Below are 24,184 nucleotides of genomic sequence, written 5' to 3' on the forward strand. Positions count from 1 at the left end.
GAGACACATCAGGTTTGTAACTTTTGGAATGGAAGTATAAGTTCAACCCTAAGGCTTTATCGTGGAAAAGAGGGCTTAGTTGCCAAGAAAGCTACTTCTTGTGTATTCCAACGAAAGTTCAATATATTTGAAAACCAACCTTAACGTTCAAAGAATTTAACTCAAAATTGTAAAATAAGTTCAGCTTTCTTTACACAGCCGAGGCGAAAACACGAACTTTTGACGAATTTTTTATTGCATGGTCCGGCCCTTTGAACGCTGACTCATTCATCAACGCAGTGCATATGAATGTGTTTTGCTTTATTGAGTATGTTGTGTCTGTTCTGTGTTACCTTACTATAATTTACAAACTACGTTGTAAAATGTGCATTACAGAGTTGCCTTACCGTTTCAGGTACAATTATATTTAGTACTTAAAAGTCAACTGCATCCTGAATTACTTCTCTCTTATTGCAAAGAACAAATTCCGTTTCTAAAAGATAACTTTAAAAACTTCCAGGTCATCAATTTGAAATGGACTCGTGCCACAGAAAAATGTCTTTTTATTAACTTTGTCCGGACACTTGAAGCCAAAACCGAGGTCAAGATTGTTACCGATTGTTGACCAGACTTGTAGATCATAACACTGTGTGGAAGCGGTACCAAATGTGGGTCCCAAATCAGTTTGGCAATGTGTACTTGCATCTGTCTTCGTAGCTATCTTCATTGGCTTTGTTCCAAATGGATTTATCAGCGTAAACAAGAAGGAATGGCTGTCTTGCTTGGCTTTCAGTTCACAAGCTGAGTGAGTAACCGAGTAAAGCATTAAAAAAAATGTCGCATGGAATGGAAGGTGCCAATTTATGCACCATTCACACCAAAACTTATATTCAGCCGTGTTTTGTTAAACACAGCTACCTATGTTTGTCGATGTAGCACAATGAAATTACAAGTTGCGATAACTTGAATCCTACGGAAAATTCAGTTTTTCAGTTCTCTGTTTCTGTTTTAACTAGACATGTTTTCCCAGTGTGAATTGATCTTTCGACTTTGTCTAGATTCGAAAACGTTTTCTCTTTAATAAATACAGAATTATAAAATTGTTTCATTTGAACCAAAGACATGGTTCAGTTCACTAATGAATCATCTTTTAGCTCAGTGTTACTGAATCATTCAACCATACGAACATAAACGACAAGCGTACATGCTAAGTCGAAGTTTCGTAAAAAACGTATTAATTACAGCTTTCCCATGTCAAAGTTTACATAGATACTTGTTACCGTCCAAGTAAATGCACTGTATTAATATTTAGTCTTACCCGATTCCCACGACTTTGACGTGAAGCCTCCAAAGATGTACGACCCGACTCTAATCACCACAAGAGTAGGACCTCTGTCATCGCAGCAACGATGGAAGTCAGCTGGAGTTTGTCCATCAAAGGAGGCTTGGTACAGCAATGAACAAGTAGCTCCTGGCGGCAGCCACGATAGGAGAATGGAATGATGGGCCTCATTCTTTAAAATCAACGTGGATTCAAAGGGAATTTTTTCTTCCAAATCGGTGATTATCCCCTGAATTTGATAAAACCTGGCTTCTGCGAGCAGCTCCTTTTGGACTATGTTGTCATTTGGGCAGAACAGGTTTCCATCTCGAAGGTAGTTCAAGACGTACCTTGAATGACGATGAAGATGAAATGTCAAACCATAACCAGCCAACTTTATGGGATATATTGATTACGTATACGTGATCTTTTAGGCATTTTTGTGGTAAATTTGAGGTCGAGTGGCAGGTATACGCTAAAATACTTTGATGAATAGTTAATTTCTTTAAAAACTCTTAAGTCTTCATTTGGATTGTAATTTTAATAGCAGAAAGCGCGCTGGTTACACTGAGGCTCAAACATTTCTTTATTTGTTCTCTTAAAAAATATTTGTGTTTTCTTTTGTATTGAGATTTTTGTCTTATTTTTTTATCTTCCGCTTCGAGTTAACACTTGAAACATTAGCTTTGTAAAGTTGCTATGATACTTGATCAACATTCCTTGCATCCATGTCGATTATCAACCTTACAGATTTATCCTTGTCAAAGATATGTTTGTGCCCTCCATGTACAAACAGGTTCGCTGTTGCTGAGAGTATGGCGGAAGTGTTTGGGTAAAATGCAATCATTGTTAATAATATGATGAGTCAGAGCTAAGAAATTGCAAGGCGTGAAACACCAATATAATGATCTACTTTCCCTCTTATATTTTACGTTATTGAAATGCGGTTTCAGTTGAGTTTCAGTTTGCTTCATTAAGATAAATTAACTTAATTTCCTGATCCCAGTTGTTCAAGAAGCTGATAATGCCATCCAGTGGATAAATTGCTCTCCAGCGGATACATGTTACCAAAACGTACAGTGCTATCCACCAGATATATAGAGATTTATCCAGTGGATAACGTTATCTACCCTTCGAATAACCGAAGCCTCTGCTCATCCATTTCGATGTGTGGTCTGCGTTTAAGTAAGTAGGAAGTGAAAATCCGTTTGGCGACTAAACAATTATGAATGTAAGTGTTCGAGATGATTGTTTTCCTTTTCATCACTTTTTGCCCCGTCATCCGATCTAAATTAAGGCTCCTGTGTACTCTTTATGATAATTGTAATTTCACAGTATACTGATCAAGTAATGACGTTGCCTTTCGCCTCTCTAAGTTTTGAACTGAGACACGGAAAATTTTGCATAGTATGTAACACGAGTGACGAGGTCGAGCAACGACGCCACAATTCCAGCTTTTCCAAACTTTGCTGATTGAACTTTGTTTGTTTGTTGTTTGGAATATATCAAGATTTGTTGTGGTGAGTGCCGAAGATGAAAATACATTTTTCGAACAAACAAGAGAACGAGAACACCAAATAGAAAACGGTGTATATAATTTGGGCCGGGTTTTACAATTTGGGCACCGGGTATTTTGTTTCTATTGATAGCCAGTATTTGTACTACAATGAATATTCATTGTCTAGTTAATAAAAATAAAATTACAAGTTAGCTCAATATAAGGGAAAGTCCGAGCCTACTTCTTCCTTTGAGGCCATGCTCGACTTCACGCTCAGTAGCTCACAAGATGTCAGAATTGGTTTTTCCAATACCGTAAATGGTGAGACAAAGAGTGATGGGGAGAATTTTTCAGTGATTAAGAGTACTCTTTACCACAAATACTTTTTTCATACCTGAAAAGTTCTGCATCACGGTCAATAAAATATGCTCCATCTTCCTCATCCATTTTTAATCGGAACTTTCCCGAGAACATCGCACACAGCAAAGAATCTGGATCCCTTCGTAGAGTATCCAGTGTTGTTGTATAGAACTTACCGCCAACATTCAACTTGATCTTGTTGGCGAAGTGGACTTGACTCAATGTTTTAGTGATCTCATTGATAACAGCGTTTTCTTTTGCTGCATTTTCAAGATCTTGCTTAAGTAGGATACTTGCTTCAACCATGAGCTGCTGCGCGTCTGCTGTTTTTCCGATTGCATTTTCACGTGCGTTGGCCATGAGCTTCTCTGCATCGGTTAGTTTGACGCGGGCCAACTGAGAGAGGCTCATCTGCTGTTCGAGAAAAGAACCCATATAGGAAAGATTCCACGAGAACTGCTTGTGAGGTCTTTGTGATGCGGCCTTATAAATCTAGGTTGTCACTCATTAGATTGGTCATTCATCAGTTCGTGTCAGATTAATTTTGCATCATTTTCTTACGTCAATTGAGTAGCTCTAACGATCAGCGGTGAGCTATTGATGGAGGGTTTCAATGGGGTGATGACCTTTACGGCTAACGAATAAAATTTTGGCCATTTTACGGCTGCTGTAAACCCAAAATGATACAGTGAAGACAGGAAAAATTTTTACAGCTAACCTTTTGTCTGCGACTAATGGTTAGAATGTTTCAAGACTGAGGATAATAAATTCTTTGGCCGTTTTACGACTAATGTTTAACTTCATTTAGATCCTCTGGATATTTCCTGGTTGTCATTGATTTTGATAAATTACAGAATAAATTTTCATTCACTTTGCTAAGGTAATACACCTTAGTTCAGTAAAACCACATTATTAAGCCCACGGTTTAAACAAATTGCGAACAACTTTTAAATACATTTTTATCTTGAGAGAAGCTTTTGTATCTCAGGAGGGGCTTTTATGCGTTCTAAAGAAAACGTTTCGAAAAAAGCTAACAGCCAAACTTACTTTTTATTTACCTTAATAGAATTATCCGAAAAGGTAGATCAGTTGTAATTAACATCCCGATCACAAACATCTCGGAGACCTGTCATATCTCTAACGGAAATTTTACAGCCAAGAAAAGCAGCCAACAATGGCCGGAAACTACAGAAATTCAAAGTTCAAAAAAAAGTGCAAGAAAATGCAAATTTACCTGAGTTATTATCACTTATTTGAATTTCAGATTTTTTAAATTATTCAGTTTTCCGTGTAACTTTTGCACGAGGTTTGCGAGTGAAATGAAGAGTGAAGCGAAGGTCATAAGCTACTTCGATGCTTCGTTTTCCAGCTTTACTCACATTTATCCAAATTTTACAACCTTCCTTAGTTACGGGATGTGTGGACCCTTACTCTGGTCGACTGTTTCGTCTTGGCATTCTTCAGAACTCCCTGCTTAAGACATCATGGCTCCGTTCTTATTGTGAAGCTCATGGATAATTTACCCGCCGAATTAGGCTTTCTCAGGTAACATTCTTTTCTTTTTGTTATCTTGGACACAATTTTTGTCGAATGTTCTGCCATTTCTACTTCATAGTCAACCCCTATCCAAGTATATGTCTAAGTTAATCATTAATTCCCATACGCGATTAAAATACAACTTCTTCTTAAAATCTCCATACATTATTCAGTAAACAGGTGTGGAGAATAGAAAACCTATCAGCTAAAAGTTGTTATCTTGATATGACACTAACTTCTCTTGATTTATGCAGAAGTAAATACATTGCCTCCAAAAGAGAGAAAATATATTCAGATCTTTTGAGTTGTAGCGTTGCAGAACATGACAGGAGATCAATCAACCCAAAGCCTAGTCGGTTGTGATAATATTATTAACTGTATAGAGACGGTTACAGTTTGACAAAATTATTAAATGTAAAATTATTAGTTTCATTAGATTCTAGGCACTCTTACAACAGATGATTTTCTTAGGCAAGTGCACATGTCCAGATTAAAATGTTCTCTATCATAAATGAAAAAGTACACAATCCGTCAGCAACAACGATTCTTTGCTGTGACAATGATTGCAAGACAAGGGTCCTTGTTTTTCACCTTGCCAAAAAGAACTTTCTTCTTTAAAGGCGGCTTTATTTAGCAAGCTGATCGCTGTTTAGTGGCTTAAAATCATTAAGTTACAGTTTATAGCTGAACTGGAACAAACTGCCATCTGATAAACCTAACTGCCTCTGACTTAACTTACACTACTATATGTTAAGCTTACTGTGACCCTAAAGCCCAGCTGAAAATTCATCCTCTCGTAACTTCATACTAACTCTGATAGTTAGTCACATATTTGAAGTTTTTCGTGATAAGTTAAGCCCTGTAGCGCAGAAAAGTATCTATCATTGTCTCAAAACACTTTTCTTTAATTTTTCAACGGTGAAAAATACGGCCAAATTGAGCTGACACAGGTGATGATCACGAATGATGATGATGATGATGATGATGATGAAGCTATAGTCATGATGATGACATCATGGTGTGTACCAGTCTTATAACAAACTTGGACAGACTACTTTTAATTCCAGGATATTTAAGGTGAGCCTTCACATCTTCACATGTTTTATAATAAGTGTGCAACCATCCATAAAAATTCCTCATAAGGACGTTCAAACGCAGTGCAGTGAAGAAAGCACAGGCTTTTGTGTAAGAAAAGTTTCTTAATTTTCGAAATCAACGTTTTGACCAGCCCCTCTCAAGAAATCTTGGATCCGCCCCTGTATTGATAGGCACCTACGACCTTTGGGAAAAGCATAACGAAAATTTGGAGGGGTAACCTGAGATTGACTAATATTCTGTCAGGGACGAGTGCATTTTACAGATATCAGGACAAGGTCAGGCTGTAATACGAGTCAGGTTTGTACAATTGGCGGAATTCGCCTTTTCAATCTCGCTAAAATCTTACAATGGGAGAAACAGTCGCGCAAAGTTTGGCTCGCCGGGGTCTGGGTCGAGAGGTCTGGGATCAAGACCTGGTCTTGCTATCGTGTTGTGTTCTTGGGCTAAACACTTTACTCGCACAATGCCTCTCTCTACCTGGGAGTGTAAATGGGTACCAGCAAACTTTCAGGAAAATATGATCGGAAATGCAGGGGGGGGGGGGTGTAACCTGCAATGGAATAGCATCTCATCTTATTGAACTAGCAGTGATCTTGGTCGATAAGCACAAGCACAGACTTTGCCTTTTTGTTAACTCCTACAATATTACTTGACATTGAAAATTAGTCAGAGGGTGATCATCAAAGCTGACTCGCGCTTACAGCAGCGACTTTATTTTGACATAGGGACCTATTTTGCCATCTATCTACACAAGAATTTCATGTGACATCATTTTCATGGGATGCTAAGTGGCAGTCATGGATCTGTGGATTGTACACTCATTTCTTCAATACATTACAGGTGAGAGTTTATTTATTTTATTTGCTTTAAAACAACATCGAGCATTTCCGAGTCTTTTTCACACTGGTTAAAGAGGTGCATCTTAACTACTTTTCCGAGCTTTCATGGGCACTTTTTTATCAACGATGTTTTAGTTTAGGGGAATAATTTTCCTGCTCTTTGTCTTCAGAATAAATCTATGTATAACTTCTTTGACCTTCTTTATCCTTTCTCTTCTGACAATATTTTTGGCAAGAGCAAAGCACTCGACTTGTTCAGTAGAGGCATGTGTAAAATATCATCAGACATTTAAACATTTTGTGGAGTTCAAACGTCAACAAACATAATCAAAGCGAGAAACTATGGAGCGAAATTTTGAGTTTTCAGCGAAAACGTACAAACTGATATTTTTCATTAGCTAAAGTAGATCCTCAATAATTGCTCTTTAACATAGGAAAAAAAGAAAACAGACAAGATGTGCGAAGAGATTGTTAAGAATCGTGGATAGCAAATCGTAAGTTAACGTTAAGGAATATCAATGCACTTTTAAAACGGAGAACTCGCAAAGGATAGGCTACCGTTCAAGATTTAAACTAAAGTAGTTTTTTTTCATTATCTTGCGAGGCAAGAAAAGAGTATTGATTGTGGTTGATTTAGGCTTTTATAATTCCATCGTTTTCTAACACATAAAACAGAAAAAAAGAATAAAAAAACCCATACAGGGTCGAGCATAGACAGTCAACGAGGTTGCAAGTGTATCCACCACAATTAAGTTGCAAAACGGTTTCCTGCATACTTCATAACATAGGCAGAATTAAGGCCTTTATTACATCACCAATAATTGATGGGCTACTGATTGGCTACCCGAGCGGCCACGATGAGATCGGTGGAGCGCAAAAGAAAATACGTGGAGCGGACTTAATAACTATGACCTCACTTTCCTGGTTTTATTGTGCTAAAAAGAGAGTTTGTTTTCTTCCTGGCTCGCGAAATAAACATTTCATTCTTGATTCTTATTAAAGCGTAATATTTTGCTGAACAATAAATATTTTATTGACCAGGCTTGTTCAGTCAAGATGGCTCAGTGGATGTTAGCCTCAGTGGATGTTAGCCTCGTTCCCTTTTTGGGTTTTTATGGCCCTCAACTTCGTCTCGGTCCATGAAAACGCAAAAAAAAAAAAAAAAAGAACTCGACCAATATCTAGCCATCTTGACTGCACGCTAGGTCAGTAACTCATATGTAATCGGTTATCAGCACTGAAGACTTTGGCAACACTCGGAGCTAATTTCGCTCAAATAATGCCACGAATGTCTGACTTCGTTTCCGTTGAACGGTGTTAGAGGCTATGAAACTTATTAATGGTTGTTTACATCAATTACAGTGTTATGGTCACGGTTACTTCGATGACATTCCTTCCAAAGTACAGTGACATTCTTAAAAAATAGATTTTTACATCAATCAGCAATATCGTTTTCATGTCATAAAGAATATTTTTAATCCAGTTCTTGATAAACAAACATATTTTTAAACGTGACATGCGACAGGCATTGCATTAGATGATGTCGTAAAAAAATTTTATGCCGAGTTAAGAAAGACTCGAGTATCAGGCAAATATTTTGAAATCGCCAACAGGCTCAGACGCACACCTATCAACCTTTTAACCCCCAGAAATGATTAATATGTAACTTCTCCCTATAATATCCATACATTATCCAGCAAATAGGTCATGAGAATATGAGAATATTCAAACTTATCAGGTAGAAGTTTTTATCTCGATCTAACACCAAATTCTAATTACTGATTTACAAGGAAATTTCTAGCAGCTAGAGGGGGGAATTAACAATCAGATCTTGGGAATTAAAGGGTTAACTTTTCGGGTTGACAAGAGCTGATTGCGTCGCGTTCTGCCGTTATTTCCTACACAATGCTCGTCAAATCTGGTACTTAAGATATGTAATCTTAAGGAGGCTGTTTGCTTTTCGAAATTGAATAAGCTATTGATGAAAAATAACAGGATTTATAATCGATCAAATATTTGTGTTCGCTCTCAATTGGTCTAAACATATCACGTTACCGTCCAGTACGCTAAGTACCTTTAAAATTTAATTCAAGATAAGACAACATTTCGCTGTTACAGGAGAAGAGACATGTTTGTTTGCTCATTAAGTCGTACATGAGAACAATGAAAAGTACTCATCTCACCCAGTAAAGGTTAGCTGTTTATAAGTATTTTTCCCGCACGTTGAAAAAACATTTGAAGGTTAATAAACACTGCGCTCTCAGAAAACTGTCCGCACCTTGGAATAAATAATGTCCGCAATGAAATATCCGAGCGTATTTCGCGGCAAGCGGGGGCTATTGTTTGTCTTTACAGAAAGATCAACAAAACGGGAAATTATAACGTGAGGAAACATTTCATATTCAAATGTACATCACGAGAATCTGCAAAAACATTTTTTAAATTCTAAGTAGCCTTGAGGTGTGTGAATTCCATAAATTTTACATCCGCAATATTGCCATTACTACATCAATTCAACCACACGAATGTAAACTGCAGAGAATATCCAGATTTTGTTTTGACAATATTTTAAACAAGTTTTTGCGAAGGTCAGCGTTGTTTCAGAACCAATAATTTCCACGGAATATTAGAGCACATATTTAAATTCTTAAATTCTTAAATTCTTGTCATATTTAGAGTTCACATTAGTGTAAGAACTTGTGAAGTGTCCCTTTGAGTTATCGCTTTTTATTTCTTAGGCTCTAGCCTTTTGATCTCTTTGTTCACAATTACTCGTGATAGTTCATGCTTGTTACATCAAGAATGAATAATGATCAAGGTGGTGAACTTTGCTTGAAATCAGAGTGCTCCGCGATCAGTAATTTTAACAGAAACTTCATTCACTCAAAAAGTCAGTAATTTTTAGAAAAATTACGGTATAAGCAGTCAACAAGAGGCCAGCATCAAAGTTTTATTGAACAGATTCACTCATGAGTGACAGGGTCTTGTTTCATTTATTGTAAAAGCGAATTTTAAAAAATCTATTGTTGTTATAAAATGTAATTAAAATTTTTATTTTCCTGTTGCATCATTTTTAGACAAGGTTCATTCAAGGGAAAGATCACAAGAAAATGGAGGGATACAAAGCAATTGGAGGACAAAAAAAATCTGAAGGGAACATTTCGACTCTTAAGCAAAGGTAGGTTAATCTTTGAGTGGAAACATTTTAGTCGATTGCAAATACAAACTACGAAAAAAAAAAAGATCAATTCTTGCTGTAATTTGGTTACTTATCAATTGTTTTTTTTCTTTCCCAAAGCAACTGTGGACAAGACTGCTGCTTACTCAAGTGTTGGATCACAAGCCACTGGAAGACGAAGTATGCGATGGGAAACAATTTGATCCTTGGAAAAGGTAGAATTAGTGTACAGCAGATCTTGAAAACATTTTTTCGGAGATTCATAAAATATTCCAGAAGTTGTCGAAGAAACCAGTTCATAAGCCTTTAGCAATTATGGATGCCAATTCATTTTGAAGGGTGCAACAAGAAACGTTCTGCACAGCCAAGTTTCTTTATTGACTCTGCAAGTTAAATTTTTGCTCAAAGTCGGTTTTCTTAGGTAACCCCTGTTCAAACGTCTTCAATTTTCCCGCCAAAAAACTTAGAAAAAATACGGTGCCTCAAAATACGCATGCGCCGGATTTTTTTTTTTTTAATGAAGAGGTTATTTTCATGGCGCCCCAAAATACGTATGCGCCATCTTTTTTTTTTTTTTTTTGCTCCGGTGTTTAAATGTAGTCAGTTTTCAATGGCTATTTATTTATCTCTCAGTTCAATAAAGTATAGTTCAAACACTTGCTATTGGTGTCAAATCCTTTATTGCTTGCAAGTCTATCATTAATTACAATGTGTAAACAAATATTTGTTCAAAAATATACTAAGTCTTTTGGCGGGAAAATTTGGAAAAATTTGCACAGAGTTTCCCCTTGCACTATTTTTGGCAAAAAAATTTACAAGACTTCATCATTTTAAACCTTTTTTCCCGCCAAAATATCCACTACCACATCAAGCAAAAATTTTCAAATTTACCTTACATTGCCTCCTGACCAAAAGTAACTACCATTGAGATTTTTCTTGAGATGTTGTACATGGCGTGTAGTTTTAAAAGGCAACATGAAAAACTTTCCCTTGAATTTGGCCAAAAATTTGATTTCAAATTTTTTTGTCTATTTTCTCGAGGGCAAACCGTTTTTTATTTTTCTTATTGCCCAATTTTATGAAGGTAAACTGTCCTTGATTTTCATGAATTTTAATGAAAAATGTGAATAGTTTTCCATGCTGCCTTTCAAAACACGCTTACTATTAACTCTCTAAGATTTGCTGCTGTTTCACAGGAAAATTATTAAGGGCAAAAACTTTCTCCAAATTAGTTTCTTGTTCCAGAGAATTCGTTCCCCCTGATTTGGCTTCTACCTCGATCTGCTCGTTTACAAATGTTCAAGACAACTCGGTTTGAGTTTAGCTTTCTTCTTTCAAATTTTCAGAGCGTTTCATTGTTTTTTTTCCTTCGCTTTCTGATGGTTTTCGATAACTTTTGCCCTTTTAATTTGTTTGTGAAACAGCAAAGCTTAACTCTTCAACTCGCAATAAAAATTCTCCCTCCAAAACTGTTCATGTTTATCATACCGTAAATTGATTTAGAGATTTGATGACCAAATTCTTAACTTCGAAAATAATCTGTGCGAGCGGTAGGGAGAACTTGTACTCTCAACTTTGAAATCTGAGAGTTAAGCTTAGTACTCAGTATTCAGAATATGTTACACAGCGTTATCAAGGGTGAACATCGAATGAAAATAATATGGACCACAGAGAGCATATAAAAGACCCAGAATTGCTTGCGTGAAGGTTGCTTTGTAATCTCTTAACCTAAACCTTTCGTTCTGAAAGTATCCGAAATCTTGACTACTGTCTCACAAAGCTGTGAAACGCTTTTCAAAAAATCACCGACTTGAATTCAACGACTGAACAAAACAAATTTGTTTAGAAAATGGAAGAGAAACGTGGCTTTTCAGTGAATAAAAAAATTCTCACCTTCCGAACTCATTTGACATAAAATCTGGATTAAAATATCTCAATTGAAATTCTAAAAAACCTAACAACTTATTTGTTATTTCCTAATGGGAAACAGCCCATCGAACTTGGAATAACTATTCTCTTCTTTTGGTTTGATTACACTTATGAAACTAAGGTAATCCCCTTGAGTAGTTTCCTTCAATCGACAGTGTTTGAAATGGAAAATATTCGAATTCATTTTTGACTTTGTGAAGAAAAATCGTTTTTCTTGAAGCTATGATCGCACAATACAAGTTTGTCACAGTGAATCACTTTTGAACATGTGTTGATGACGATATATCGTACGAAATAATTGTACTCATGTGGTTGATGTTGTTTGATGCAGATTATGCAGCTTTGTGTAATCTGGTGCATTTACAACAAGTTAATTGGATTGCATAGGAGAATTACGGTGGGAAAAATTGTTTTCCTTGACGTCCATTTTAAACAATGCAAGTGGCAATTAAGCTGGCTTTTTGGTGATGCAAAAACAATCGTACCCGTACCTATTGTTTTATTTCTATTATTCTGCTGTAAAGGAATATTTTCATTCTATAGGTGTCTCAAATGTGTAGTTGTGTTCCAGCCAATGCATTTGGGGTGGTTTGCTCGAGTGTGACTTAAACTAGTTTTTTTTTGTCAGTATACTGTGATTTATCATTGTAAAATTGGTTTTGTTTGATGCATTGTAATTCATTTTGATGAAGTACTTCTTCGTCGCTGTATTTTGGTGGGTTATAATTGAAGTGGAATAACACGACGTAGTTTGTTGAAAGTACTGTATGTGATGTAGCTCAGTGTAGTCAACAAAACATCAACCACCACAGGTACAATTATTTCGTGAGATGAATATATTGCAAAGGATCTCAATATTCCGGACGGTTTTCATGAGCGTTTATTTGCCTCTGTGGTCAACACTACCGGAAAGCCAATCAGCAGATATTTGGAGCATTTTTCATCCGCTGTGTAAACATTCTCAGAGTACTTTTAACTTCTAAAACGATTGGATGTAAAAAAAATCAACAGAAATGAAAGTTTTAAAGTGGCACTGTTAGACACAACCCTTTACATGCACATTCAAATGCTTTCATTTGCGTATTTGGTGAACATCGCAGTTTTCTGTTGTCAAGTTGTTCCTGTGTCGGGGTATTTTTGAATCAAGATGAACGTCTAGTCTTGTTGGTAAATGATGTTTAGAAAGTGCAAGTGTAGATTCTCTTCAGAGTTAAATGAAAACGAAATCGCTATTCACGTATCGTGTCAGTTCTCAACTATTTAACTTTAAAACTGTTTCGAATCAACATGTTGTCGGTGATTACCGTTACTGTGGCAACTAATTAATCGTAGCAAAACTTGTCAGTTGACAGTTTTCGTCGTGACCGTTTGTGATGAATCAGCTATGTCAGAATTGCGTTTGATTTCAAAGAGTTAGTCTTCGAAAATCATTTCATCAGCGTGGTTAGTCAGTCTGAGACCTTAGCAAAGTGTCGACCCCTGTTCTCGGTTTTTAGTCCCTCCCCCTTATCGTTCGGTCGTAAAATATGGTCGTTTGGGTGATAGCAGTTCAGCATGAGAATGACAGTTCTGATGAACAGTGGTAGACGTTTCACAGTCTGAGAAGAAATCGTCGTCAGCCCCTAGTGAAAAGTCGTTCATCAGTGAAACGTTTCAGTTTGATAGGTTAGTTTTTAGTGACTCATATCTATCCTGTTTTAGTATGTGAGTCACAGGTCGTTCTTTTTTTTTTGTTGTAACTAATATAATTTCCGTGAAAAAAAGATCCTCATTGTTGGAGAAAACGTGATTGTCTTTTCTATGAAGTCTGCATAAGCAGCACAGAGTTCTTAAAAGAAACTTATTGTAGGGTGTTGTTGCTACAGTGCCACCTTAAAATATTCAGTTGGGACATAATCCGGTAAAATTTCCGCACAGCCCCATACTACATTATGCATTCAGTTCTTGGATAGAGAAAACAATGACAAAAACAATAGATTGCCATTGGGAAAACAGATTTGTTTTACAATAGTATGGGGCTGTGCGGAAATTTTACCCATAATCCTATCACTCAGTTTTCAATACATCTACCACTCACCTTGAAAAAATAGTGGCTTAAATAGGTGGCGCAATTTAGGAATTTTATTTGAATGTATTTGCAGTTTTGAGTCACCATGATGAATTTCAAAATCCCGTTGTTAATTCCACCGTTCCGTTTTCTTTGATTTTTGATTAAAATTCTAGATGTCAATAGGTGACAAATTTTAAATTATTCCCAAATGCCCTTCTTACATAAATACAGCGATAGCAGAATTGATTAAGCCACAATTTTTCAATGGAGTGTGTATAATGAATAAGTCTTATCTCTGTCTTGCCTTGCAATTTATATTTCTGATGGATTCCCCATCAATGTCTTTGTCTTTAAATCCAAGTCATCTCATTCCTTCAGCTCTTCTTCTAAAAATAAGACGAAAAAATGACAAATTTAGCCAATAAATAAGAAAAGTCTCATAATTTAAAGAAGATTAAACTTAAAGATTAAACCTGAAGACAGGATTTTTGTAACAAACGAAGAATAGGATAAACTTCACCAATGAGGAATGAATGAGGCGTGTTTGGCCGAAAATTTGATACTTCGATAAGTTTGTTTACGAAGCAGCTCTCACAGCTTTAGGAAATTTGTAGAGTTGCTACGCTCTTGCATTTTTTACAGCTGTATTGGAAAGAATTCTGAATTGAATCGTTAAAGTAAGAGAATGCAAAAGCTCGTTCAACGCGTGCATGTGGTCGCGTAAAGATTTATGTGAACTGTTTTGGCCGACTGAAAAGCTTGTGTGCAAAATAGAATTGTTCAATGACAAAGTTTGGTACTCTATATTTGCGTTCTTTAAGTCCTTCTTAAATTCGAAGAAATGTTTAGAGGAAACTATATCTTACTCGCTGCAATTGACCATTGCTTCGACAACGAACGGTTCTCAACTTCATGATAGAAATTTTAGAATTTGCTAGAAGCCAATAAAGATTTAAAGGTGCTCACCTTTGCGTTGACGCGAATATAAAGTTTGAAGGCATGCACATTTTGTCTCCTTCCAGAACCCCGAATTTATCTTGAGATAGAAAAACCAAATAGACATCCTCATACTTTGGCGTTTTTACGCAAAATGATGCCATTCCACCAAATTCATGAATATTGACTCTAAGCAAAGTGACCAATAACAAGACAATACGTCAGAAGCCAACATGTGAAATATGCAAATGAGTGTCTTTCCTAGACCCGCCCTGCTAACAAAATAAGAAAAATTGGAAGTTTGAATAAAATCAAATTACAGTATAACACTGAAAAGCCGTTTCTTTTTTATGATTCACCCGCTTTATATGCTGGTACATTAATACGGAAAATATATCAAGAAGTCGGGCGGTTGTTTTGGCATGAAAAACGGTAGCAGATGGCGCGCATGCAGTTGGCAGTCGGTGCCTTTAGCGTTAACGGCGATGAGGGTAGAAGGTAATTTATTTGTTTGCCTTTCAGCCGTCTATCTAATATTATGTGAACACATCTGCGCCTGTTGTTATGAAAGATAAGATATTAGACTGAGTAAAGCCTATATTTTGATTCAATGATGACAATATAAATGATGACGCTGCGTTCTGATTTCAAGCAAAGATAACCATCATGTATTATGATAAGATTCAAAGAATTTCAGTGCGGGTTCTTGATAAAAGATAACGGTTTTTTCCTCCATAGTCTTTCCGGGGATTGTAAGGAAAGTAATCAAAGTTTGAGGACAAATAAACTGTGGATGTTAACCCATCTCATATCGCGCCGAATTCCCCCAAGGTGAAAAAAGAAATCCTTCATAATAGGGAAAAAGGCAAATAGGGACGGAGGAACATCTGAGAAACTCAACTAAGCACAAGAGAATTACTTAAAGAGGGAGGAGACGCCTTCAGTCACAAGACGCGCGGGGAGCGTGAACGCTAGGAGGTCTGGAGATAGCCCAAAAGTGATTAATGCTGAAGAATGCTTTTGTAAAGAAATTAATGCTTAAATGCTAAGTATGACCAGAATCTGCTTTCTCCTTACAGTAACAGTGCTGAAACTTTCATGAGGATCATGAGAATAGAAGAAATTATGGCCAGCTCAAGAAGATCTTAATTGTTCAACAAATTCTTCATGTTAGTACCGGGTATGAGAGAACAGTAGGGAGAACTTGCATGCCGATGTTGGGGTGTAAAGGGCTACGTTTGAGGTTGAATAAGGTATGCAGTGAAGATATTTCATAAAAAATAATCCTTAGAAAGGTATTAGAACGTAGTAAAAGAAACGGAAGGGGGAAGATAGCGAGAAGACACTTGGGAAATAACTTAAATACATAAATTAGAAAAACAAATAGAAACTTCCATCGCCGATATCACTTAAGGCTTTTAACCTCAAGAAATTATAAACATCTAACTTCCAACAATTTCGATTAAATATTCGGCAAAAAATGACGAAAATAGCCGAACTTATCTCCGAGGTGATGTTAATCTTGATGTAATGCCAAATTCTCTTATCGAGTTTTCAAAGAAATTTAAAGTAACCATAAGGGAGAATTAATGGTCATATCTTGGAGCCAACATAAACCGTGCTGCGAAGGCGCTTAAATAAGCTACGCAAAATAGTTATAATTGGGACAAATTCACAAGAAGTGTGTAAGAAATTATTTAAAGAAACGCGTAACGAACGCATCAGGTAACGACAAACTAAATGAAACCAAGAATTAAGTGTTCATGAAGGAGCGTATTCTAATTATATAAGGAAATGGTCCGAAAATTCATTAGTTAAGGTGTCAGGAAAAGTGGATTCATTTGGAACATCTGAGGGGAGTTAATCAAAGTGCATCAAAATTACAGCAGGGAACGCGTCGGAAATAAGTCGATTGGGGAACGTGATGATTAATATGAAATTGAACTGAAAAAACACTTGGAAAAATTTGACTAATTGCTAAGTCAATTCATCACGAGCAAAACATCCAAAGGAAAACGGATCGGATAATATTTAGTAAAATGCATCTCGATCGAAATGTGGAAGGCTTGAGATGTAACATAAATGCATCAGTTGGAAATGCAAAAGGAACACGTGCGGAGTAATGAAGCTACCGCTGTTCCAGTGCATATGGAGTCTCGTTTACAGCAGTTCTTTGGGATGTCACGCGCGCCTCTTGAGGGAGCGTTGCGTGACATCGTGACATTTCGACTACTAAGTAGAATTGCGCATATGGAACTTTTGGGTTACCCTTTATGGCAGGGAGCTGGACTTTGGCAAACTCCATTCAGTCTATTCAGTTCTGGTGATAAATTAAGATGTCAACTGAAAATTTTGAAGTAAACTGTTTAATTCCATTCATCTCTATTTCCACGTGAGGGTGATAAGGTTGCATACTAAATCTACTTCTGCAGCAAATCTTCTCAATTTGTCCACTAATAAGAAAGACTTATAAATTATTGTAAAGTAGTGTGCTAAAGTGTACATGCATATCAAGCTACAGGCCTCTGCAATTTCAGAAATTTTCACATGAAAGAGAATGCTGAGCTTATAAAACTGTCAACAAAGTAAACCAAGACCTCCTTCAGAAAACTAATAATTTATAAACAACGTCTTGAGTCAGAGAAAAATATTTTACATCACAGCTCAGTTCTATAAACATTGTAGTTGGACGATACATAAATCTATAAGCATATTATTCTGGTATCATTTTGTTCAAGTAATAAATAAGAAATTAGCATGTTCAGAAGTGCTATGAGGCTACTCCTTGTGTACAATCTCTCTTCATATCCGTGTGAATGCTATGATGTGTCCTTCAGGTATGTTTCTAACAGTTGATTTGTAAGCTGCGAAAAAAAAAAAAAAACAGAAAAAAATTTAATATTGAACAAGATTTTGGAATTCTTAGCTGTGATGTCATTCAGTTTTGCCCATCTCTACAACTTATTTGAACCACCACTTACATTGGCGAACTTGTCTGTAAGTTCCATCGTTAATTCATCTTCGGTCATACCGCGAGGTACAAGTGAACTCAGAGACGAAGATGGGTTTACATTGAGGTAGTTCTCAATCCTTTCTTTGGGCAAGTAGTCCTGTCTGGCTCTCATCTGAAACGATTTTGTAGAAAACGAAAAAAGGGTTAGAGATTCATTGGTATAGGAAAGTATTTCCCAATAGGGAGGGGGTTTCCTACTGTAACGTCTTAGTAGGAGTAGGCCAGGTTGCTTTGTATTAAATCTAAATTTTCTTAACAAAGCTACAGCTATTTTGACGCCTCAGCCTGCAAGAAAATGGAAGTGGATGGAAAAGCTAATATTTCTGCGTTTTAAGTTCCCCTCTCAGAGTTAGTATGGAAGATCTCACCAAGGGAATAGGTACGGGTAGGGTGGAGGGGAAAGAAGGTTTCAAAGTTCCTACTTCTAAAAAGTTGTGGCCATGATACCTTTATAATTCGTTAACTTTCAAACCGGAAACAGTCACAAACTGACGGTGTAAGTAGAATTATTTATACCTTCGGCGCAGGAAGTTCTTCTGCTCTTCTGGCGTCTGATAATCGAACATAAACTGAACTACCTTCCAGAAGTTTAATCTTGGAGAACAAAAACAAGAAATGTTAAGCAATAGTATGTCATTTTCATCGCATGAGAAAATAAATAAAAGAGAGCGTTACAGAAGAGCGTTCGCCCATGCTTTTTAAAGATCTCTGTTGTGATCGACATGAAACTCCTCATGACAATTATAAAAGAATTTCCGTAAGACAAATTATGGGAATGGGAAAACTTATCAGCTGCAGGGTGTTATCTTGATGCAACACCAAATTCTCTCCACTAATTAACAAGAAAATGTACAGCAGCCAGAAGGGAAAATTGCCAATCTTACCGCTTTTCTTCTCCGAAAGTTGGCAAGCACATTGTGACAGTTATCGCTTTCAAGAGAATTAAGCACAGCCTGCAAGAGAATAAAAATAAATAAGTCGAAAAGAAATATAAAAAAGTTAATAACTTGGAAAATAAAAATTTCATGAGTTTATTATAAATTGCGGGAGAGGAGAGGATTTTTAAACTAAATGTTTGACAACGGTGATGACAGCCTTCGACTAAATGTTCGAGACAGTCTTATTTGTTTCCATGAAAAACAGCAATTTCACGTAATCCCCTTCCCCTTCCTATCACAATGGAACCGATTTTCAAAGTTCCTACAGTTCTCTAAATATTTTTGCCAAAGATTGTTGGTTTCCATCGAAACAATCTTGTTATTTCGTTAGAAGCATCCATGTTTGCTTAAATAGCGGTGCACAGATGGACCCAGCGAGGCTGGAAAAAATCCGGACAATGAAGATTCGACTTTAGTTTGTCATAAACAGCCTACCATTGGCTATCATGCAACATACTTTGCACCTTTAATAAGCCAGACACAAACATGCTGTTCTAATTAAATTTTCTAAGAGTACCTCGGGGAGGTCCCCAGTGTACAGAGGAAGCTGATAACAACCGTTCATAACATAACCTTCATCAAACACTTGAACAGCGGTCCACGCCTAAAGGAAACAGAATGTTAAACAAACACAAAACAACAACATGAAATTTTACCTCTAAAATATATAACGAGTTGACGATTCTAGAATTCCTCATGTTTCATTACTTCTGTCGGTATTAAAACTTTGTGCTTCTTTCACAGACAAAACTCTTCTAACTAGTAACACAACAAGATAACATCCGTAATCCAGCAATGAACCCTTTCACTCCCAAGAGTAAGCAAAAGAGAACTTATTTCAATAAGAAGGCCACGAGGAGAAAGAAAGATGTCAACTTCAGGGTGCCACTTAATACCAAATTCTCGAAACTAAAAATAAAAGAAATGTAAGGCTGACTGTATGGAGAATTGATTTTTAGATCAAAGGAGAGGATAAGATATATGTGTAAATCAAGTAACCTTTCAAAAGTTTAATCATTTAAAACTACAGGTTTTCAAAAATTCAGTTACGTAGATGCCTTAAATGATTAACCCTTTAACTCCCAAGATCTTATTAGTAATTCTTCTTACTGTTTGCCATTCAATTCTTGTGATGTCAGTTTAGAGAATTTGGGATTGGATCAACTAATAATTCCCTAATTGATATTTTTCTTTATTCTCATCACCTGCCTGCTTGATATTGTATTGATATTGTAAGGAGAAATTCTGTTTTGGTCACTTGTGGGAGTGAAAGGGTTAAATTAATAGAGAATCTGAAGGAGTCTGATAATACGAACCTGTCCTTGTAAACTGTAAGATGTTTTGGTCTGAGTAGTGTCCAATACTAACTCATGAAGGTGGACGATAACAACCATGCACCTGTGATAAATACGGCGGGGAAAAACCTGCCAAACAAGCCAACAATATGAAACAGTTAGGTGCCGAGTGGTGTCAAAGTATGGAGAAAGTTCACTTGAGGGCAAAATAACCTGCAGAAAATTTTCCTTTTTCTTGCGTTTTTCAAGCTGGCAGAAACACGCGCAAGGCGAGAACGAGGACAGCGCGAGGAGCGAGTTACGCGCGAGAGGATATGCGAGAAAAAAGACTGCTTGTTCTGCAAGCCAGCAACAAAGCTAAAACCAAAGTTTTTGTCATAGCAAGTAACATAACTTCGCCCTAACAAATGCGATCTTCATATCTTTATCATGGTAACGCATGCGGCAGTAAAACAAAAAGTAATATTCCTCAATTCGCACAGAAATAAGCCAAATGCTTCCCTAACCTTCAATCCATCTTTCCACACAGGAGAGGCAACACTACTGGAGTACACTGGTTTTGTTACGTGGTTCAGCGAGTCTTCTCTGGCACCCTTAAAAAAGCAATTACGAACAAAGGAATAAGTGAGGAAAGAAGAAAACAATACGACGTGTGATCCTACACTTTACCATGTCTTGAGAATTCAACACAGATCTGGCTTAAAAACCCACCAGAAAAAAAAAAAAGAGTTTACCAAGGTTTTCTTTCACTCACCCGATAAAATGACCCTGGAGGCGACAGACAGTAGCTGACCAATGTAAAATTGGACCATGGTAAATTCTGCGCAGCGTCCACGGAGATCTGGTATTCGTTGCAAAATAGAAAAATTTCCAAGCGTCAGCACATATCAATAATTGTAAAAGTGATTACAGCAATCAAACAGGAGGTGAAAAATTCGAATTTATCCCAATCCTTATTGCGCGAGCATAAAACTGTACATTTTAAACTCGATGATGTTCCTTGATGGACAACTGACCATCATAAATCCAAGTACGTTGATACTCTATGCATACCTTTAATCCGTGCATAACGTGGTATAGAGCAACGTAGCTAAGGTCCAAATCACCAGGCAAAGCATCGATATTTCGAGTGAGGCGAGTCTATACATGAAAAAAACAAAAACAAAATACAACAGGATTACTATAGACTAGTCATTGAATGAATGACAATGAATAACTGAATGAAGAAATGAAACAACGGACGAACAATCAAACAATTGACTGATTGACTGAATCGACTGACTCGCTGACTGGCTGACAGACTGAATGACACACTGGCGGACTGATTGGCTGAATGCATAACAGACTGACCGACTATCCGACTGACCGATCGACCAAACGACTGACTGACAAACTGACTGTCTGGCTGGCTGATTAAGTGACTGAAAGTACGACACATTGCATGATTGAGCGACTATTTGTTTCAGTTCATAGACTTGATATCATAATAGTAATGGACTCGGTCTATCAGTTGCAATCTTATTGACAGACTAACCAACCAGAAACAGTGGAAAGATAGTTATGAAGACTAAATATAACTAACCAAGATTTAAGGGTTAGAAATGACCAGTTGGGGACCGTTTCTCGAATGTCCAGTCAACTTAACGAGCCCGTAAAGTCGCTTTGCTTTCATTTAAGATGGGGTCCCAAAATGTTTGAAAATTAAATGATAAAAATATCAACTCAAGAAACAAAATGGAGTGGTTAGATTGTCACAACCTACCTCTCTATTCTTTAAATCTAAATTTTTAAGTATGGCTTCGTGCTGATAAGTTACCAGGACTTTCAAGAAAAAGGCCCAGTGGTCTCCAATAAAATCGGCTCAGACGATTAACTTACCTTGATCCAGCTTTCTATCACTCTGTCTTTCTTTAGTTTATGTTCCTGACCATCTCCTATGAGTTTTATTGCCTCACGAGTCTTGATTGGTTGTCTCTTAACCATACTGTGATATATCTGGCACTCTCCCAGGGTGGGCTCACAAGAGAGGGAGTAATATGCTCCTGGGAAGAAACATAAAGTCTTGAATGATTAGAACGAAAGGAAAAAAAGAACTTCTTTGAAATCGATAACATAAGGCTGAGTTAACTACAAATTTGCTTTTAAGTTAGTTTAGAGAATTATAAATATTACATCAAGATGATTTGATATTATGACCTTTGTGCTGAATAACGTAGTGAAATTGTTACTCGTTACATGTTGCACGATCCTCTTCGGGAGCTTAAGGGTTAAGAATCCAATCCCATGAAATAAAACCAGTCGAACTTCTGTGCAACCAATAACTTAAGGCAGAGTTAACTGTGTCTTGTTGATAGAGAGATATATATAGAGAGAGAAGAAGTGTGAGGACCGTTCATATCGAGAGGTTCTAACCAATAACACCCAGAAAAAATTTAAAACATGTCACAAGCCGAATCATCGGCTAAAAGGGTGTTATCTCGATATAAAACCAACTTCTCTTGACTGTTTTTACAAGAAAATGTATGGAGCTTGAAGGGACATTACTTGTCGAACATTGGAGTTCAAAGGTTTTCATGAATTAAACGTATGGATCGGCACAGTATTAGGACCAAACAGCCAAGCAAATGTGGAGAGGTGGCCACCATAAAGAGCTAGCCTCTACTGGAGGTTTTATTGCAACACAAGAGACTGTGCGATGTTGTCATTAGCCTCATTATAAGTGCAGCAGGACGCGCTTCCCCACCAGCCGAAAGGTTTGAGACGAGTCTGAGAGGTTTGCAAGGGGCCTGGCACCAATAATGAGACCCTCATTATCAGTACCAGACCCCTTACAGACCTTTCGCCGGTTCACGTGGCTCAAGGCTTCGTACTTTGCCGCGGGCGAAGAAAAGTTCGTGCCGAAGTGCTATGCTGCCATCAGGGTAATTTAGCATTATCAACCGAGTTGATAACGTGAATTGGCCACCATAAATTGGCCACCGCTAAGACCTAGCCCATGACCTTCATTGTGACTATTTCAAAATGTTACTAAGCTTTCAATAGTCATTCTTTCACGTTAAGTATCAATGGTGACCCGAGCAAAGCTACTTAAAGTTAATAAGGTGAAACCATAAAAACAGTTTATGGTGATTTCCGGAAAGGATTGCGCTCTAACATCACAAATCTACGCAACTTACACGGAATTACTGAATAATCGTTCAATAAATAATGTCACGTGAAATAACATGAATACAAGGCTTCAAATTTCCATAATATGCCTGAGAAAAACACTCGAGTCCTTTAAAAGAAAGAATGTCATTGTTACAATTATACCTAGCCATAAGGAATTTTATCATCAGCCGCATATCAGGCATGCTCACAAATCAGGCGAAAGGCAAGCGAAGTAACACTTTCGAGGAAGGCAAAGAGTGGAAAAATTTGAATCCTCAATCATATTAAACAGTTTGACCTCATGTTATTTAGAAACAGCTCAGTAATGAAGCACATAATGTTGGCAAGAGAACAAGGAATTTCTTCCAGAAGGAAACAAAGATAAGTAAAGATCCCTTCTTGATACAATTTGAAAATTAGGTGGCACAAAAGTTGAGCATCCAGCTGAGAAATTATAGAGATTAATCAAAATAAAATTATAGCCTAAAACACATCCCTCAGGTGACAATCGATTCATAACAGAGACACATCCTGCCTACACATTTGTTGTGGTTACCCTCCAAGGTTGAGTGACAACAAAAGCTGATAAACACGCAGTTCGAAGACTTGAACCACAAAATTGCACAGGTTCGTATCAAATTTTTCAATTGCTGAGCTTTCCTCGCTTGCCCACTAAGTAGAAAAGAAGCGCAAGGAAAAAAAACTCCTAGACAAGAAACCTTTAACACGTGATTTCTCTTTTATACGTCACAAATCAAAACTCTTCCCACGCAAAATAAAATTCGATTAGTTGCAGAAATATACAAAGAGCTGGCAAAACAAGTCCATACGCCTTGAAAACTTCCGCAAAATTTCCTTTGGAGCGGACGTAAAACAGCCTAACACAAGTCTTGGACAGATTACCATTGGGGTCATTTCAATTCAGCGGTTCCACTATTTACCATGAAAAACGTCGAGCGACAGAGAGTGCGAGGCAATCAGGCAATGAAGTATGAAGATGCCATGAAACAGGCGTTTCACGAAATATATCAGAATCTCAGAGTGATTGAAGAGGGAACAAAAAA

At 37.1% G+C, this 24,184-nt stretch overlaps 3 protein-coding genes across 10 annotated transcripts in view; 1 reads left to right on the forward strand and 2 right to left on the reverse strand.

Moving 5' to 3' along the window:
* Nucleotides 1–286: 286 nt before the first annotated feature.
* LOC131799896 (uncharacterized) lies at nucleotides 287–3,663 on the reverse strand. The gene is made up of 3 exons (XM_059117588.2): nucleotides 3,193–3,663; nucleotides 1,298–1,650; nucleotides 287–780 (listed from the first exon to the last, which is right to left on the reverse strand). The coding sequence occupies exons 1-3, from the start codon at nucleotides 3,591–3,593 to the stop codon at nucleotides 473–475; spliced, it is 1,062 nt and encodes a 353-aa protein (XP_058973571.2). The 5' UTR covers nucleotides 3,594–3,663; the 3' UTR covers nucleotides 287–472.
* Nucleotides 2,265–22,232, forward strand: LOC131799902 (uncharacterized). 8 transcript variants are annotated; one of them, XM_066159878.1, is made up of 7 exons: nucleotides 4,467–5,771; nucleotides 6,518–6,632; nucleotides 7,066–7,125; nucleotides 9,709–9,809; nucleotides 9,930–10,024; nucleotides 15,804–15,977; nucleotides 20,500–22,232. In XM_066159878.1, exons 2-5 carry the CDS (start codon nucleotides 6,574–6,576, stop codon nucleotides 10,010–10,012), a joined length of 303 nt encoding a protein of 100 aa, XP_066015975.1. In that variant the 5' UTR covers nucleotides 4,467–5,771; nucleotides 6,518–6,573; the 3' UTR covers nucleotides 10,013–10,024; nucleotides 15,804–15,977; nucleotides 20,500–22,232. The 8 variants fall into 8 exon arrangements, with proteins under 8 accessions (XP_066015971.1, XP_066015975.1, XP_066015977.1 ...); XM_066159880.1 differs by having other exon boundaries at nucleotides 15,804–15,893; XM_066159876.1 differs by lacking the exon at nucleotides 7,066–7,125.
* The window catches only part of LOC131799866 (uncharacterized), a 35,003-nt gene continuing 27,913 nt past the window's right edge, over nucleotides 17,095–24,184 (reverse strand). Inside the window, exons 33-42 of the mRNA XM_066159873.1 lie at nucleotides 21,849–22,012; nucleotides 21,024–21,110; nucleotides 20,725–20,811; nucleotides 20,477–20,563; nucleotides 19,992–20,099; nucleotides 19,193–19,279; nucleotides 18,622–18,690; nucleotides 18,254–18,331; nucleotides 17,706–17,849; nucleotides 17,095–17,588 (exon numbers count right to left, since the gene is read on the reverse strand). Of these exons, the coding sequence (XP_066015970.1) occupies nucleotides 17,544–17,588; nucleotides 17,706–17,849; nucleotides 18,254–18,331; nucleotides 18,622–18,690; nucleotides 19,193–19,279; nucleotides 19,992–20,099; nucleotides 20,477–20,563; nucleotides 20,725–20,811; nucleotides 21,024–21,110; nucleotides 21,849–22,012 (956 nt within the window). The 3' untranslated portion in view covers nucleotides 17,095–17,543. The remainder of the gene's footprint in view (nucleotides 17,589–17,705; nucleotides 17,850–18,253; nucleotides 18,332–18,621; nucleotides 18,691–19,192; nucleotides 19,280–19,991; nucleotides 20,100–20,476; nucleotides 20,564–20,724; nucleotides 20,812–21,023; nucleotides 21,111–21,848; nucleotides 22,013–24,184) is intronic.

The sequence above is a fragment of the Pocillopora verrucosa genome, chromosome 12, assembly GCF_036669915.1.
Source record: "Pocillopora verrucosa isolate sample1 chromosome 12, ASM3666991v2, whole genome shotgun sequence".
Classification (NCBI taxonomy): domain Eukaryota; kingdom Metazoa; phylum Cnidaria; class Anthozoa; order Scleractinia; family Pocilloporidae; genus Pocillopora; species Pocillopora verrucosa.